This window comes from Phocoena sinus, chromosome 2 (genome assembly GCF_008692025.1).
Source record: "Phocoena sinus isolate mPhoSin1 chromosome 2, mPhoSin1.pri, whole genome shotgun sequence".
NCBI lineage: Eukaryota > Metazoa > Chordata > Mammalia > Artiodactyla > Phocoenidae > Phocoena > Phocoena sinus.
Genome location: NC_045764.1, coordinates 19,445,423 through 19,462,342, shown reverse-complemented (window position 1 = coordinate 19,462,342; position 16,920 = coordinate 19,445,423). Strand labels below are relative to the sequence as shown.

Here is a 16,920-nt window from a genome sequence, read left to right as displayed (position 1 = left end):
CCACCATGAACGTGCTGACCCATCCTGGAGGGGGTGCAGGGTACAGAGGTGGGACCGGGCTTGGAGTGCAGTGGTGGTGGGTCATGGACGTTCAGACAAGAGCTGTGCATTGAAATAAGCAGCCTGGAGGGGCAGTGACATGCCATCCTCTCAGCAAACCTGTGGGAGGGGACAGGACATGGCTTCCCCAGGAAAGCAGCTTGGGACCCAGTGTCAGACGCCCCCCTCCCCCCAAGAAACCCTCTTGAGAAGCATCTTTGCCTCCATTTCAGGATCGCTGGTGACACAGCCCTCAGCAAAAACATCCACGAGTCGGTCAGCGCCCAGATCCGGAAGAACTTCGCCAAAAGCAAGTGGAGAGTAAGTCCTGTGTTTCCTACATTCCCAGTGAACTTAACCACTCAAACGAAACTGGCCCTGCAGTTCAAGCATTTTTTATTTCTAAGTGTTACTATCCCCCAAGTTTGATGAGAATCCCCATAGCCTCACCCAAATGTGTGCTAATTTTAACCGATAAGGATTAAGACTTGACGAGAGCATCGTGGTGTGAGAGGGATAAAGTGTATGATTTAATAATATCTCCCCTCTGTGATCCAAAAATATAGCAATATTGCCAGCTTTTCCTCATTTGCTGTTTCTTAAGAACATAATCTCTGTTGTCTTCCTTCACTTTGCTGGAACTTTGAAGGGTTGACTATTATTAAAGTGACATAAAAAGGGGGAAAAAAACCCAGGAAATCTCAGTTGAACTCATCAGTACATTCTGGTAAAACTGTGATGGATTTAATCCATTACCCTGTGTTCTCACAGCACGGGTAATTGAGAGTTGGCTGTTCTTGCACGAGAGCCAACAACTAGAGACTACACAGACAGTAATTCCACTGATGTACTTTATTTAGGACAAAACACCAATAATCAGAAAATTAAAACGCTTAAAATATATTTTAAGGTACTCTATTATTATAATACATCTCTTGTTCTAGAAGTCATTCTCTTAAATTATGGAGGGAATTGGCTTACGTTTACTCTATATTCTACGGTATTATGTCAGAAGAAAAATACTCTTTTCATCTCCAAAATATATTTTCCTGGGGGGAGAGGGTCAAAGGATGAATGTACTTTCGGAAGAAGAGGCAACATCAGTTTCCTTTCTAGTGGATCATGAGACCGTTGTCAGAAGTTTGACCTGCTTAGGGTAACAGGATAAATGATAGGAGACAGTCTCGGTCTTTTCTAATTAGCTGTAATATTTTGTCTGCCTTTCCCCTTCTTAAATTTCAGCAAGCGTTTAATGCCACGGCCGTCGTGAGACATATGAGAAAACTACATCTTGGCAGCAGCCTGGACAGTTCAAATACAAGTGTTTCGAGCAGCCTCAGTCTGGCCAGCCAAAAAGATTGTGCGTATGTAGCAAAAACAGAACTTTCCAACTGGCGTTGGAGACAAATCTAGTAGGGAGAGAGGGGGGACGCTCGTTCGCTAAGTAGCTACTGTTTGTCGGGGTCTGTGAATACTTGATCTTATTTAATACTCCCAGCAATCCTATTCACTATTTTTTAAATATTTTTTCAGATTTAGTTATTTCATATTTCTACAACCGCAGCTACCGTTGTTTCCATTTATAAGACATCTGAGGCTCAAGTCCCACACAGCCACGTGTGTGTGGACAAAAGCCCGACACTTTCTCATCCATCTCCTTGTGTTCTGATTTGCTTCTCATTGGGCATCACCCTTAGGGACTGAGGAAGGGATGGCAGAGACTCGTATGACAGTCTGATCTCATTGACTTTTAAAATGTTTTTGTTTTTTTTTCTGATAATCATTTGAGCTAATTTATATGAAGTGCGTTGGCTTTGGGATCAAAGTAATAGTACTAATGTTTCGTTGTCCTTCATCTGTGTGTGGGGTAGTTCATCACAAGGGACACACTCACACCCTCCTTATTTTTCTCTCCCACTCTCCACTCTGTATTTCTCTTGATCTCATACTAGGCCTTTCCATGGGCTCCTCTGCACTGCAGAGAAGTTGCCTTGATCGTCCCGGGTAGGCCTTCATTTCCATAATCACGGAGACCCTTCAGTTTGATCTCACTCTGAGCATCACACTCCTTCCTGTTTGCCTCAAAAAAGGTTCCCCTCCTCTTTAAATAGCCCTCCCACCCCATTCCGGAATGTCCAGCCCTTAAGTTTTCCCGGGAAATCTCCATGACCGTCCCCTGACACAACTGCACGCTGCTTTAGGCCCACATTGACATCTCAGGGCAGATCATTTCCACCCTCTGGTCAAAGGAAACCCCACAATCTATCGTTTACTTGAAGATTCAGACAGTGGCTCTGACAGCAAAGCCATCTTAGTGATTTACTTTATGGCTGTCCCGCTGTTCGAGCCCACGGAGTTCACAGTGACGGGGGTGAGGGGTATACTGCTGCAGCCAGGAAGATAATCCCACGTGAGAACATTCTGATGCCAGCACATTTGCTTGGGGAGCATTGGAGGTGCAGCCCGTGAAGGATTTTTCTAGGCCAGGGGGCTGCCGAGTTCACACAGGACTCAATCAGCAGCCCCGTTTCAATGTGCCCTATGTCACAAACGCTTCTTAGCCAAGAGTCCAGACCACACACCAAGCTGGGGTCAGAAGGGGGTATCACATTCTTTATTCACTCTTAAAATCCCTGCTTCTCACCGCCATTGTAAGAAATAAACAGTTCTTGTGAGGACGGTATATATTCAATACCTAGCCCAATGCCTAGTATGTAGTAAGTGCTCAGTAAATGGAACCCATCGTACTATGGTGGCTAAACCATGTTGTATCCAAACACAAAGCAGTTATCATTATTATAATGAAACAAGGAGGGAGGACCTGGGTCTAAGAAGAATTTGGATACATTGCAAATGTTTTCCCATGGATAGCGAAAAATTTGGAGTCAAGTGCGTAAAAGTTTGTCCCCCGCGACAAACCCTTGCAGCGGGAAGAGGGAGTGAGTAGATCCTTCTGAAGCTTTGAACTTCTTGTGTCTGCTATCCCCCTGCAGGTCTGGCACCCTCCACGCTCTGTAGTTTCATGTCCTCTTCATCAGGGGTCTCAGGAATGGGAGCGGATCGGAGACCGAGGCCCACCACTGTGACGACAGTGCACTCTGGAAGCAAGTGACCGGCCCTACAGGTGGGGTCCAGGGGGTGAGGCCAGGGAAGGGGGCCCCCAGGGGCCCCCAGCGCCACCAGCCACTCCAGAGCCATCCCACCTTGCACGGTGCACCTCCCTGCACAGGACTGGAAGACAGAAGTTTTTTACGGCCATATTTTATACTGCAATTCTGAAGTGTTCATTTCTCACAAAGTGTACTGGCTCAAGGGAGCGGATTTGATAGGATCTGGTGCTGTACATATGAGTCTGCAAAGCCCTAACAGAATGGACTTTCTCAGTTCCTCTCCCTCAGCCCTGTCGTTTCCGATCTTCTCAGTAGAGGTAACCGTCTATGTTGTATTTTTTCATTCATAACAAAAAAAAGTTTCAACTGGATTATTTAAGTATCGGTAAATATTGTGCATTAGGGTTTTTTTTTTTCCTTTTAAGAAACATGTCCTTTTGAGCTATACTTCTTACTTCTGTGCCCTGTACCTTTTGCTTGTCAGTAGTAGAATTTTATGTTAACCTTTAAGAGATTTTTTTTTTCTTCCGAAGGGAATTTAAAAGTACTTGTTAAAATTCTAATAAGAGGATCGATCAAGAATCTGTTTCCGAGGTGAAGAGTGCACTTTACTTCAGTTCCTTCCCCTTCTCTCCCCTTCTTCCTCGGAGGGGCAGTTTTCTGAGAAGACAACTCAGCCCTTCTGCAGCCTGTCTTCTCCCCGGGGGTGCGGGCACCGTGGGAGGGAACCTGCAGAAAACCTTGCCCGGCAGCTCCTGCAGCAAAGCCCTCTCCAGCTGGAGACCCTGGGGCCTCTTGCCATCAGTGGTCAGAAATGAAGAAGCCTGCTATCCCAAGACAAAAGGCTAGAGTTGCTGTGAAGGAGAGGGCCCCCGCTCCCCCAGCAAAGATTTAAGAGCCTCCCTGGCCGAAGGAGCACAATGCCATTTTGTTTGGAGTGAATTTCCCACACGGCTCTCGTTTCTCACAAGGGGAGTGACAGCGTGGAAGCCCTGCTCTCAGCTATGCAGTTTTAAAATTAATCTCTCTGTTTTTTAAAAATGCATTTCTAACCTTACAACTGAAAATGGCCTCCAGCTTACACCAGTTGCTTCTGCAAGTGTTTACGCTGTTCTTAGAGGCTGATCCAGAAGGGAGGAGAGGGAAATGGCCTTGGAAAAGACTCCATTTATCTGGGTTGGTTAAGGAGAGCAGGACAGTGGCCACTGCAGTGATGGCCGGAGACCCGGCAAGCAGGACAGTGGCCACTGCAGTGACGGCCAGAGACCACCCCAGCCAGGCCCAGCCAGTGCTGAACGCCATCCTTCTGACCAAGGGAATCCCCAAACCAAAGACCTGTGATGGTGGGGTCACCAAAGGTCCCAGTTTGCCCAGGACTGAAGGATTTCCTGGGATGTAGGACTTTCAAACCAGCAACGTCCGGGGACCACTGGGCCACATTGTCCACCCACGTGGTGGATTGGTGTGCAGGATAGAGTGAGCACAGCATGAAACCCAGGGAAAAGCGCTTCTCCAGGAGGCTTCAAGGATGCTGTCTTGAAGAGGCGAGCAGGTAGCTCCAAATGCCCACTTTGCAGAAGACCCCTCCCCCCCCGGCTCTTGTGCCCACGTGATCCCTTGAGTCTGCGTCGCACAGTCAGCCTCGAGCCCGCAGTGGGTCCCTGTACATCTGCCTGATGGTCCAGTGACTTTCCTGGTGGTTGTCCTCATGCCCTTCTCCCACAGTTGACCAGACACAGTGGATCCTGTAGGCCGTGCCATCTTCGTCACTTCTGCACCTTGGCCTAGGTCCAGGCCGAATGTTCAGTAATGCCCCCCATCACACACACGGTGTTATGAGGCTCAGCACGCCATTCTGCCTCCTTTAGGAGGGCAGTGCAGGTGTGCAGGAGAGCAGCCAGAAAGACAGGCATCTGGTCTACCGCGTGTCCGCCGTGTCCCAGGCACTCAGCCCCTTGACAGGATTCCCGCTTGGTGTCTGCCACTCCAGCGTCCAGAGTGAAAATCAAGCTCTTACTCTTCAAAATTTGTAAAAAGCCTGGAAATGTCTATAAAACGACAGTAGACCCGGTTAAGAAGCAGGTTCCTGAGTTGGAGGACAGTAGCAAGAATATTATAAACAATAACAGAAAGCTGAGACATCTCTCCCAGGGGTTTATTAGAATGTTGCTTACCAACAAGTGTAACGGAAGATTCAGGTTGAGACAGTATAAGAAAACAAGGAACTAGGGACTTCCCTGGCTGTCCAGTGGTAAAGACTCTGTGCTTCCAATGCAGGGGGCATAGGTTCGATCCCTGGTCGGGGAACTAAGATCCCACGTGCCTCGTGGCGTGGCCAAAAAAAAAAGAAAACAAGGAACTAGATGTTTTGGAGGAGGGGCGATAATTGGCCTGACTTTGATACTTCGAACGTGTGTCTGAGTAGTTATCAGCTCCTTGTGCTGTGTGCTATATGCAGTCATTTGCACTTGGAAAGCAACATCTGAAGCCAAATTTATTGATGATAAATTATTTTCTGGAGCTGATGTGTGGGGTGCGTGTTCTATGCAATTAGTTTGAAAGTATGTCTTACCTGGAAAGTGCAGAAGAGCTGAGAGATGGGCCGGACCCCCTTTTTGCAGTTGGGGGTCTGCTCTTGGCCATGGTTGGCCTGTAACACGTCAGGAGATGGTGACTGTTTCAGCCCCAAAGTAGACCCTGTTGAACTTGACATCAAGTGAGTCTCTACTGTCTGGATGCGTGTATTCCCATTGTTTTAGGAGGAGGAGAAAATACTGATAACTCCCATGTAGAACTTACGCTCTGTTGAGAGAGCCTTAGTGGTAAAAGAATGGAGGTTCTCTTTCAACCGTATTTAGTATTATTTACACTTTATGACAACATGGGAAGAGAGCTCAGAATGTGCCTTTTGGTAACGCCTGCCAAGTGGAGTGGCAAAGTCCTAGGACCCTCACTGATGTCAAGTTCCACCGATGAAGCTGAGCATTTCATATGGGCCCCCAGCTTACACACCCCCTGGAGGCCACTGTGTACAGCTGAGGCTAATGGTGGACCATGGACTTCATCACAGTCTGCCTTCCAACCTCCCCGCCCCCCAGCTTGGTCTCGTCACCTCCTCAGAGCAAGTGGATTGCTTCTGTCATTTGAAAGAGTGTCCTCAAATGGTCTTGCACTCAGCTGCCTGTCTGTCCCCGTTCACTTCCCTGGTCTTCATCTCATCCGTGAGGCCATCAGGGAGGCTAGCATTTGTCTGAAACAGAGAGCGTGCACCCGCATGTGGCCCCAACAGACCTTTGAGAAGGTCCCAGCTCTCCAGCCAGCTCTTAGCATAGCATCCAGGGAACTGGGCAGTCAGGCTTGGGGTTAACCAGGCAAGGCTCTGGCACTTAGGGAGCATGAGCCGGTGAAGAAAGGCATTTGGCGTTTGGCGCCCCAGACTCAGTTTACCTGCCCGTCACTGACCTTATCCTGTTCATTTGTCTCCCTTGGCGTCCGGCAGATCCTGGGTGAATTGTGATAGGGAGAGGGGGACCTCCCCCCTTTAGAACGAAGGCCAAAAACACCAGGGACAAAAGGAGGGAACCCAAGTGACCCCTCCTGAAAAGGGGGATTGACCCTCTCTCTGGAGGAATGACAGCTTAATCTGATGAACGCCTTGGGGTTCGACGTTTTGTGAGCAATTTTAAACAGAAAGAAAAGACCGTATCCCAGGGGAGATAACTCTGTATTTTAAGGCTTTGGCCACCGTGGCCCCCTGGCCCACCCAGAGCCTGGGCTTGTGTTGATTCTTCACCCTGGAGAAGCCACACTGGAACCATCACTCCAGGGCTGAGGGCAGGAGGAGGAGGGTATGGCCTCTGTGCTTTGCCTGCAACGCTCATGACTTCTTGACTTCATATGATTTCCACAAGCTCACTGCTGGGTTTCCTCTGGATGTGAGAAGGAACAGCAGAGTGCAGCAAAGGGCAGCTCCTCCCGTTTCCATAAACAGAAATAAGATGTACTCTTTCCCAGGGCTGCACAGTCACTTCTGGCAAAAGGAATGAAAGTCCTCCGAGTCAACCGATGCACGAAACCTTTGCATGTTCTTCTGAAACAATACTGCTTCCCATCCTGTCCACTCACACTCTGCGGAGTTGGCCTTTTCCTTAAACACATTCCAGACCAAACACTGTTCAGTTTGTTTAAAGAAAAATGTATGTACCTGTATGTAACCCACAACTCTTTGCAGGGGGCAGGGGGCTGGCCGTAGGTTGGGGCTTCGGGTGTACCTGACATTGGCCAAAGAGTGTTCCAATCCTTTGGTTTTCAGAATTGAAAATGTTGTGATAGGAAAGGTAAATTGGGCAGATTTCTAAAAGGGGGACAATTCACAGAGATGCCAAGAAAACTAGTCTGCAGATGAGATAGCTTGGAAACCTCTACACCGGACAGCAGGCAGGGAGGAGAAAGAGGAAGATAGAGGCCCAAGCCCCCTTCAGCCCTGCCCTTCGTCGTGATCTGCAGCCTGGGCATGGGCACAGGAGCCCAGCCCCACTGTGAAGTGGGCCCTGCGTGCTGGCCACGGCCTGACCCGCCTCCTGCTCTGCGCCGAATCAGACAGCAAGGAACGTCAGCCCTTCCCGCCTTCCCTGCCCCCTGCAGCAGGAGCAGCTGGGCTTGTGACTCCGGGGGCCTCTGCTTCTGGAAATCCAGAGGCTGTGCATTTGGCGGCCAGCCCCACAGCATGTGGCTGCCAGGTCTGGTTTCGTGGACAAAGTGTGGAATGGCTTCTCGGTGTCTGAATCTCTCTACACCAAAGGGACTGACTATTGCATTTCCCCCTTTGTACCAATGCCGCTTCTGCATTCGCCACATCCATTTTGAATCTTTGGGTCTCCAGAAAACTTCTCATACGATGATTATGTCTTCTGATGATTTACCAGCTTAGTTTACTTCAAGGTGATTTTATTTTCTTATGGACAGGAAAAAAGGAAATGAAAGGAGTGTTTGAGGCTTTAGTCATAGGGATAAGGTATGACCAGGGACTCAAAAGCCCCAAACGCTAGAGAAATTACTTCTCAAAGGAAAACCTTCATCTGGACAGACTGAGGTTCCTGGGCCCTCACGGTAGCCTTGCACTTGAGGGAAGAGGAGCGCTGGGGCAGGACTGGGAGCGGTTTGGACATTTTACAAAAACGAAAACATTTTGACAGCGACAAAAATGCTGCAACCTTGCAGCATCTTTGTTTTGCAAGACAGGCGGCATGTTTCAGAGGACATTTCTCTTAACCCCACGATCAGGTTGGAAGACATGAAAGGTACATTCTGTCCAGCATAGAATTTGGAACAATTTCTAAATCGGCTCTGGTCACCACACATAACGTCATAGTCCTTCTTGCAGCTCTCCCAACAGTGAGCACGTTTTCCAAAAGCTTATGACGTCGAACCCGGGAATGTCCCTGTGTCTAGTATTACCAGGCTTGCAATTGGTTTGATTTTTCCATAAAACCATGCTTGTCCAAAAGAAGGGAAACTGTGCATTTATTCCGTGCATGTAATAAACTCTGCAAGAAGTTTACCCCACGTAGGTTTGCGGCACTGCAAAATTGTTAACGGGCCTGTGTAGCAAATGATTCTCTGCCTTGACAATCATGTACACATATCAAGATTTCTATCATAATGACAATGAGATTGATGACTTCTTGTTTTCCTCCAATAAAGACAATTAATCATCTTCAGATGTATGTGGTTTGTTTCCTCCATAAGAAGCAAGACTGGGGTGTTTCAACAGCTCGCTCTTTCCTCCTCTCTCTGAAGTTTGGGTTTGAAGGAAGGAGTTTGAATTGAGCCCCTGGAAACTCATAAAGTCCCCTAAATACTTTATCACCAGCCCGATGGGCAGGGATGCCAGGGATGGGGGCAGAGCATGCACATCGTGGCATTGAGGTTTGTGGCAGGCGCTCGGGCTCCCCCCGCTTTTCCTTGCCACTGCAGAAGGTGGCTAGAGGCAGACCCAGAAACCCAGATCATATTCTTGAGTTGTTTGGAGGAAAAGCCAACACTGATTTCCAGGAAAACGTCTCTGAGTAGCACTTGCCATCCTCAGCACCACCTTGGAATTCTCGATGCCCAAAGGAAGATTCTCTGCTGATCCCGTTACCAGAAGTGGGGTCCAGCTGCTCATCGCTCAAAAGCCAATAAAGAGGCAAGGTTGGTGGCAAGGACAGTTTGCTTCATTTTGGATGCTGGCACCCGGGTTGTGGGGGGAGGGGACGCCTGTCCAAAGCCCGACTCCCACACCTCCCCGCCCCGGACAATCGGGGGGCAAGAGCTTTTACAGGCGGAGGGAGAGGGCTACGTGTAGAAACAGCACAGTCATCTTGAAATTGGTCATCGGTGGTCTGACCAGCATCATCTTGATTGTTTTAGGTACACTTAGTCTTCAGTTCCAGGGTCGGTTTGTTCCCATTTCTTGAGGCCAGTTCTCAGAACTGTGGCAGCTTACATCATAGCTACAGTCTGGTTATCGTGTAGTTAACTTCTTCCACCTGGTGGGGTTTTCACTATCTACAAGACAGCTCACAGGATATGACTCAGAATATAGCCCTTGAGGAGGAACCAAAGGTCCTTGACTTTGCTTAATGATTAAACTATTATTATTTGGTCTCCTTTGATTGTTTTCCTTTGTTTCTGCATTTTCTCACTTCTCTGATTAAACTTATTTTTTGGCTAAAGTTTTTCTACAAACAAAATGCAGGCAGAGGACGTGGGGGACAAGGACCATAGGGTCCTGTCTGTTTCAATCAGAAGAGTGAATAGTGTCTTTTTTTTTTTTTTTTTTTTTGGTCGGGGGTGCTTACAGCTCATAGCTCATCAAATATATTGTGGGGATTGGATCTGATCACCAGACAATCCAAATAGTAAGTTGTTGTGTAGAGGGGAAAAAATGAATTAGACGTGGGTTGTAGAAATGTAGAATTAACGCTATCCCGCACAGCCAATATCAAGTGAAAACAGCATGGGCCTTAGTGGAAATAAGTGAGCCCCAAAGAAATACCTGATACCTGATGACTAGTCCTTTCTTAGCTGACAAGGCTTCTCTCAACCCAGACCCTAGTTAGGAAGTATATCATAACAAAGGGATCATTCAGTGGGTGCATAGGTGACACTGTTAATGCAGACTTTACGGAACAAAAGAACTTTAGTAAGCTAACCACTTCTGAAAACTGTTTGTGAGGAGTCATTAAAGAGAGGTCTCCCCCACCGTGGCCGACAATGTAGCCAAAGCAAATGCACAGAAGTGTGAAACTGCTCCTAATAGAAAGCTGGGATTTATCAGGGCCTTACAGTTGAAATGTTAAGGTCAAACCTAAACTTTTGACTGAGCGCCAGTCACAGTAACCAGGCCAGCACCTCTATCCTTCAGACATTCACCGAACCTCCCTGGGGCTCAAACAAAGTTCAACAGGCATTGAAATTCACCCCACATTTCTTATATTTTTCAGATAAATTTTGGTCTGACACATTCTCTTGGGATTATCTATCATCGGCCGTAACACATTCAGGGAGCCAAGAATTAAACAAAAGCCTTCCTGCATAGATACAGAACTGTCCGCCCAGAAAAGAACCATAGCCGCATTCTTGTCGGCAACGATAACTACTGCTACTAAGCATGTCACGGATTAGCCGTTTGCTGTGTTCTAGGTACTGTGCGAAGTGAATTCCATTCAATGTTTCATTTAACCATTAGCTCAACAAGGAAGGTGCCCTTATTGCCTAAATGGGTTCAGAAAGATTCAGTGATTTACCCACTGGCAGCAGTGTTTCAAACTCAGCTGGACCAACACCAAAGGTCATCCCGCTGTATTACCTCTCGTAATTTTATGTAGTTTGAAATTTTATGAATTCCAAACTACACCATCTGGATTTCATTTACTTAGTAAGTAACTGGGGGCCACTGATAATTACTGAGTTGAATGACACAATCGAATCAGTTAACATTTTGGGACATCACTGTTCCTAAGCTCCATTCTACATCTCCAAGAGAAATTTCTCTTAGCGGCTCGGCCTAGCCTTACACATAGTTCAATAAATGAGGAATGGCAGAGAGAACCCAGACATTACTGTGTTATTAGCCCATGTGTTTTCTGCTGTTCTGTTATTCCATGTTTCAGGAGGAATGTCACAGAAGCTGGATTTGATCTGGAATCAGAGATGCAGACAGTAGTCATAACACTGCCAGGTTTTTGGTTTGTGTTTTGTTTTAGGTTAGTCTCTTCTCTTGCTCTGATTAATATCTCTGGAGAGTTCTGTTCATACACACGGAGTTTCATCCCTGACACGCAGGCTTCCTTGTCATCTCCTCTTCTCCAGATCGCCTTCAAAACCTCTGATTTATTTTCAAGACAGTGTCTCAGATCTCTCGTTTTCTTCCAGCCTCTCCCGGGAGGAACTGTGTTTATCATGAGCTCATCTTCCTAATATGTTTCCACCGCAAGCACAGACTCTGTCCAGAAAGACTTAGTGGGCCAGAAAAACGCCGTTCTCGGTCAACTTATGAACCCTTTTTCTCTTTCCTACATCTCAGGCCACTTTCTCCCCCTCCCTGTAACATTGTTTTAGCTTCAGCGTGAGATTTGTCTTGAGGGCATCAGGCTTCATTTCTGTGGGCCTTGCTGAGTCAGGCTGTCTTATGTCAGCTCGTGGAGAAAAACACACGGGATGCTGGGCCTCCAGCCAACCTGGCTGTAATCATACAGAAGAGCGTCCTGACGACCCCTCTAACGAGGGCCAGCGGTTCCCCAGCAAGAACATGGAAAGCAGCTGACTTCTGTACCCACCTAGCACAAGGTGCTTGTCACAGGGCACCCCTGGGCGAGGAGAGGAAGCTCACTCCGGGGTGAGTCTTTTAAACAAATTGTCTCGTATCTGGATGGTAATCCCTACAGTGAAGGAATGTCTCGAGGGCACCGCGAGTGGGGAGGACTTCCCATCACCTCTGGCTCAGGTAAGTCAGACTGCCCTAAAGGGGAGCCCTGCTCCCTCAGCTGTGCTCCCGGCAAACAGTCCCCAGGCTGCCGCTGCTCCAATAGCTGCATCCCAGGGCTTCTCACTCCTTCTCCCGGGGGTCTTGCTAAAATGCGAATTCTGAGTCAGCAGGTCCGTGGTGAGGCCAGAGCTGCTGTGTTTCTAACAAGCTCCCAGGTGGTGCCGCTGCCGCGGATCCCTGGACAGGGACCCTAAGCAGCTTCTGCCACGCCTGCCTGCACATTCGAATCACCTGGGGAACATTTCAGAAATACCGATGTCTAGGCCAACTGCACCAGGGTCGCTGGTGAAAAGGTGCCCTCGTGGACTGAAGGCTTTATTCCTGGCCATACAGGTGGGCCTCTTCTAGGACTGCTGAAAATGAGTGATGCTAGAGGGAGAGACAGGCAGTGAGAGAACACGAAAGTACCCAGCATGGAAACCACCATCTGTTTGTAACCTAATCTTGGAAATGGTGCTCCACTGCTCCTGCCGTATTCTATTCAGTAGAAGTGAAGACTACCCGTGGCCGTGACTACCAGGACGTGGGGACCGCAGGGGGCACCCCACAGCATTGTCCCTCTGTCAGCACACTCGGGACCACTCAGCCACCCTTGCTGACCGGAGAGAGAGGGTGAGGCTAGACTGTGATTCATGACCCAAGTCCACGTGCTGAGGGAGAGGCAGTGTGGGGAGAGAGCCCCTGGATGCTGGAAAGAACCAAGATGTTCTCATAAACGACATGCGTCCAAGTAATGTCTTTAAAATCTTTTATTTGCTTTAAGAATGTAGCACAAAATACCAAAGCATTAGCAAACTGCCCTGGGAAAGCTGCAAGCCTCAAGACACAGCATTTCCTGTGTCCTGAGAAGACGTTTTTAACTCTAAAGAGAAAAAAAGTAAGCTTTGGCCAAATGCCTCAAATCCACAGGTGCACCCCATCTACCAGTCGGTGTCAACGTGGTCCTTCTTGAAGAGCTCAGGAGTTCGGATGCTTCAATGTGGAGGTGGGAAATGAAGCCATGCCCACAGCGGCTGGTCCTCATGACTGAGGTTAAACCTGGGCACAGAGACTGGCTGGAAAGGGCTCTTCCTCTGGACCAGTTCAAGTGGCTCCGCTTCACCTGAGTATAAGCAGGAACGTGCTCTGGGGCAAAATCCACCAGTGGTCCCTTGTCTCTAACGCTAACGCACATGTGCAGAGGGGTTCACAGTGACTGAAGCACTTGACGGTGAATTATCATTCAGTCCTCACAACAGCCTGTGAGGTGAGTGGGAATGGTCCTGATCTCTGCCTCGTACACGAGAGAACTGAGACTTAGAGGGAGGACGTGAGTTGTGTAAGGGGCATTGTTGGGCCTGAGGGGTCTCCTGGGCTGGCAGGCAATATAACACAGCTCACGACCACGTCAGAGTGTAAGAGAAGGAGGCTGACTGAGATGTCTCTTGGGTCCTTCCTGACCTAGTCTCCAGGCTGGACTCCCAGCTCTCACCTCTGTGGCCACCCACAAGCCCAGCACGGTCAGGGCTGAAAACTCAGTCCTCTCACTTGTCCTGTCCCACCCTCTCGGGTGAGGCCTTTTTCACTCAACAAAAATTTCCTGAGCGCCTCCTGTGTGCTAGGCACATCCTAGCACTGAGGATACAGCCGTGAGTGACACATCGCAGACCTCTGCCCTCCTCAAGTTTCCATCCCACCCCCCCACTCTCATTTCTCCTCCACCGCCCGGTGTGTGTTGGAGCTGGAGGCATGGTCAGAAGAGCTGGAGCTGTGAGTCCATCGTCCAGTGTTGAAGAAGCAGCAGGTAAGCTTTCTCCTCTCCAGGGGCAGGGCTGTGCAGAGGGACCTTTCCCAGTGGGAGCCCCGCATGGTCCTCTCACGATGGACCCCACACAGGTGTGCTGAGCCATGTGCCCGGGAGATGGCTGTTAAAACACTGACTGAGATCACCAAACGCCAGACATTATCTGGCCGTGTCTCATCAGAGGGCAACAATTCTCCATGTTCCTCCTGGCATCCCCCCATCCCACATCAACCCTGAGGGGATATTATAGAGTCCGAGAGCCCAGATGGAATCCAAAGACTTGGTCATGGTCCTGGATGTGCCTCTTAACGACCTGTGTCATCTTGGGCGAATCATTCTGACCTTTGCCTTCTGTCTTCACTTACACCATGATGGGTACCCAAGGTAGCTTCCAGCTCTAGAACCCTCTGACACCCATACCTCACTGAATCCCCGTGTTATAATTGTGCTGGGGGCCAACGCCTCTCTTTGGGTTTTTCTCTTTGCCTAGAAAAGGGTGTTGCCATGTCCAGCTTACCCTGTTTGCTTCCTGAGAAACGTGGGAAAGAGTCTCAGTTGAATCTGTGAATTTCGGGCTCTTCTAGCTTTGGAGCCCAGCCCAGAGGCAAGAAAGAGCGTTAGTTAGAATTGTTGTAATGGTTATGAAACCCACACTTCCTGTCGGTTCTTTCCAAGTCTGGTGTTAAATGAACAAGCTCAAATATGAATGTTAACAAGGATGACTCAGGCCTAGAGAATGTGGTAGCATGATTCTGGCTTTAAAGAATGGCAATAAAAGGACTTTTCTGATCCATCTGTTGACAAAAGACAGCAAGAGATCATTAATCTAGTTCACTGATCTCCAAACAGTTTTGATTCTGTACCCTTTTGATAAATGTTTTTGAGCATGCAAGCATTCCTAATATATGAATATATATTTGGAAATTATAGGCATGTAGTGTTATACCTACAGATGAACATATAAAATATACACAAGGGAAGAAAATTAAAAGATCAAGACAAACTCTTGTCAGCCGAACACATTATCTTTGTCACATTAATGTAATTTAGTAGGTTTTTTGTTTTTGTAATACAGCAGTTTGAAAGTCCGATTCCAAGTCTAGTTTGTCTAAATTCTTGGTCTCTAAGATCTGTTATAACTGAAAAAGTTGCAATGCAAAAATATGTAGATCTAAATGGAAGACATCTATTGTTGGAGGGCTTGTAATTGAGGACTTGACCAAATCTAAATTGGAAACTTACAAGACTGAAGGTAGTGTTACCATGTTACTGAGCCCAAGCTTGTGCTGCTCGCCACATGACAGGCCAATAAACTGAGAGACAAGTTGTTGGGGCAAGGAACAGCGACTTTATTTCAAAAGCCAGCAGACCAAGATGGTGGACTAGTGTCCCAAAGAACCATCTCGCCTGGGTTTGGATGCTAGTTTCTTTTATAGAGCAAAGTGGGGAGGTGGGGAGGTAAAGTTAAAAAGGCCTTAAATTGTTGCAGATATTTCCTGGTTTCCGCCGTGCACTGGAGGGGAGGTGTTAATTTCTTCTTTCTTTCAGCCATGGGCAGGTGGGCCAGGTCAGTATGTTTCCTGGGAGCTAAACAAAGGTATTTTAGCTTAACCTCAGGCATGAGAGGTGGGGTTCTTGGAGATGGGCCATTGTGTATACTTTAAGCTAAAGGCAATAGCCCTTTAGTGATGACCTTGTAGCAAAAGCAATAGAATACAGAGATTAAAGTGAAAGAAACAGATCCAACATGGCATCAGATTTGTTACCCTTCCTGCCAAAGACCCTGTACCCCACTAAATCATGTTACACAAATATATAACCATAATCCAGGTACGAACAGTTCCCCCAAAGACCCTATTTTTTGGTAGAACAATAGGTCAATGTTTATATTTAACTCTTAAAAAGAAACTTAAATTTTTTGAAAACTCACAGCTGAAAGGAAATAGGTACTAATGTCTTTCTTTTGATTAAGACACTCCAGGGAGCTTGGGGCTTCAGACCACTAGAGCAATGGTCCCCAAACAATGTGGCCCAGTTTCATGAACCTCAGCACGCTAGCAAGTAGAATTGACTAAGAAAAGGTAGTGCAAATCGCTTTTAAAAATGAATTTGCGAAAAAAAAAAAAAAAAGTGGTATTACATTCAATGGAATATTCAGCCTTAGAAAAGAAGGAAGTCATGCCATTTGTGACAACACGCATGAACCAGAAGGACATTATGTTAAGTGAAAAAAGCCCGTCTCAGAAGGAAAAATACTGTCTGATTCTACTTGTATAGGGTATCTAAAATAGTGAAAATCATAGAAGAGACTACAGCAGTGGTTTCCAGGGGCTTGGGAGTCCGGGAAGCGGAGAGTTGTTATTCAGTGTGTATAAAGCTTCAGTTATGCTGGATGAATGTATTCTATCTAGAGGTCTGCCATACACATCATGCCTAGAGTTTACAGTACAATCTTGTGCATGTCACAATTTGGTAAGAGAGTAGATCTCATGGTAAGTGTTCTTACCAAACCAAAACCAAAACGAACAAAACCAAAAGGTCATAAGGAAACCCTGGGAGGTACTGGATCTCTCTATTGCCTTGATTGTAGTGATGGCATCACGGTGGTTTTGCATGTGTCCAGACTCATCAAAGTGTACACACTAAATATGCGTGGTTCTTTGTAAACCAATTATACCTCAACAAAGCTGTAAAAACTGGATTTGTATTTTATCATTTCAAGTGGCATCTATGTCTGTTGAGCAATAGTAAATACACGTAGGAGACATATCTCATCAGTCGACAGGCAAGGAATTAGGCAACCTTGCAACTGCAGCCCTCCACCACAGCCAAGCCCCCATGAAAACACTCCCCTAGAGGGAGGAAAAGCACTTGGGAATAAACATCCAGACCTCTTAGCGATTGTCTTAAAAATCCAAGCCTATTACATGTGACAAACCTTACACTAACCAAAGGGC

General features: G+C 47.4%; 1 protein-coding gene and 1 long non-coding RNA gene across 4 annotated transcripts in view; both read left to right on the top strand.

The window, feature by feature from the left end:
- The window catches only part of CAMK1D (calcium/calmodulin dependent protein kinase ID), a 424,335-nt gene extending 415,466 nt beyond the window's left edge, over window positions 1-8,869 (top strand). The window contains exons 9-11 of the mRNA XM_032621492.1: window positions 273-360; window positions 1,282-1,399; window positions 3,033-8,869. Of these exons, the coding sequence (XP_032477383.1) occupies window positions 273-360; window positions 1,282-1,399; window positions 3,033-3,151 (325 nt within the window). The 3' untranslated portion in view covers window positions 3,152-8,869. The remainder of the gene's footprint in view (window positions 1-272; window positions 361-1,281; window positions 1,400-3,032) is intronic.
- A 2,770-nt stretch (window positions 8,870-11,639) lies between these two features.
- LOC116748466 overlaps window positions 11,640-16,920 on the top strand; it is an 88,869-nt gene continuing 83,588 nt past the window's right edge. For 2 of the 3 annotated variants that reach the window (XR_004348295.1, XR_004348297.1), the window contains exon 1: window positions 11,640-13,963. This is a non-coding gene — a long non-coding RNA (uncharacterized LOC116748466). The remainder of the gene's footprint in view (window positions 13,964-16,920) is intronic. The other variant, XR_004348296.1, reaches the window with a different exon arrangement.